Source organism: Brassica oleracea, chromosome C2, assembly GCF_000695525.1.
Source record: "Brassica oleracea var. oleracea cultivar TO1000 chromosome C2, BOL, whole genome shotgun sequence".
NCBI classification, from domain to species: domain Eukaryota; kingdom Viridiplantae; phylum Streptophyta; class Magnoliopsida; order Brassicales; family Brassicaceae; genus Brassica; species Brassica oleracea.
Genome location: NC_027749.1, coordinates 15,485,665 through 15,486,589, shown reverse-complemented (window position 1 = coordinate 15,486,589; position 925 = coordinate 15,485,665). Strand labels below are relative to the sequence as shown.

General features: G+C 35.0%; 1 protein-coding gene across 1 annotated transcript in view; it reads left to right on the top strand.

Annotated features, from left to right (window-relative positions):
- The first annotated feature begins 404 nt into the window (after window positions 1–404).
- The window catches only part of LOC106323547 (probable receptor-like protein kinase At1g67000), a 4,879-nt gene continuing 4,358 nt past the window's right edge, over window positions 405–925 (top strand). The window contains exon 1 of the mRNA XM_013761652.1: window positions 405–876. Within this exon, the coding sequence (XP_013617106.1) occupies window positions 405–876 (472 nt within the window). The remainder of the gene's footprint in view (window positions 877–925) is intronic.

The window sequence follows — 925 nt, the reverse complement described above, 5'->3', positions numbered from 1 at the left end:
TTAAAGTATTTATTACTAGCATCACTGAAAGTATTTGTATTTAAATATTGCCCAAAGGTTATTTAAAATACAAGTGTTAAAGTTTCTATTAGTCTAAATATATATTAAAGTCTCAAAGCAGACGAAACATACTTTAAAGAAACCAGCCACAAGAAGCACTCAGCTTCTTGAGTTAATACACACCGATATATGTGGCCCTTTTGATGCTCCTTCATGGAGTGGCGAAAAATATTTCATCACATTTATTGATGATTACTCACGGTATGGATATACCTATCTACTACATGAAAAGTCTAAGTCTGTGAATGTTCTAGAAATATTCATTGACGAGGTGGAAAGACAGTTAGATAAAAAGGTTAAAATAGTGAGATCTGAAAGAGGTGGTGAAATTTATGGAAAATTCGATGAAAGTGGACAATGTCCTGGTCCATTTGCAAAGTTACTTGAAAGTATGGGCATATGTGCACAACATAGTTGTTCCTATTGTTGCATCAGACTCTAATGACACAATAGGACAATATAATGATGAGCCAATCCCACTAGTTGAACATACTGTTGATGAACATGTCATAATTCAAGAAGAGAATAGTGAACCACAAATACCTTTAAGGCGATCTGGAAGAGAAAGAAAATCTGCCATTTCAAACGATTATGTTGTTTATAATATTGAAAATGAATGTGACTTAAGCATGGATGATGATCCGATCTCATTCAAAATGGCCATGGAAAGTGACAATTCTGAAGAGTGGTTTGATGCCTCAAAAGAAGAAAGGAAATTTATGGATGATAATCATGTATGGGACTTAGTAGAGTTGCCCGATGGTTTCAAAACCATTGGTTCTAAATGGGTCTATAAGACTAAACGTGACTCGAAAGGTAAACCTGAAAGATGCAAGTCTCGCCTTGTCGCTAAAGGTTTCACCCA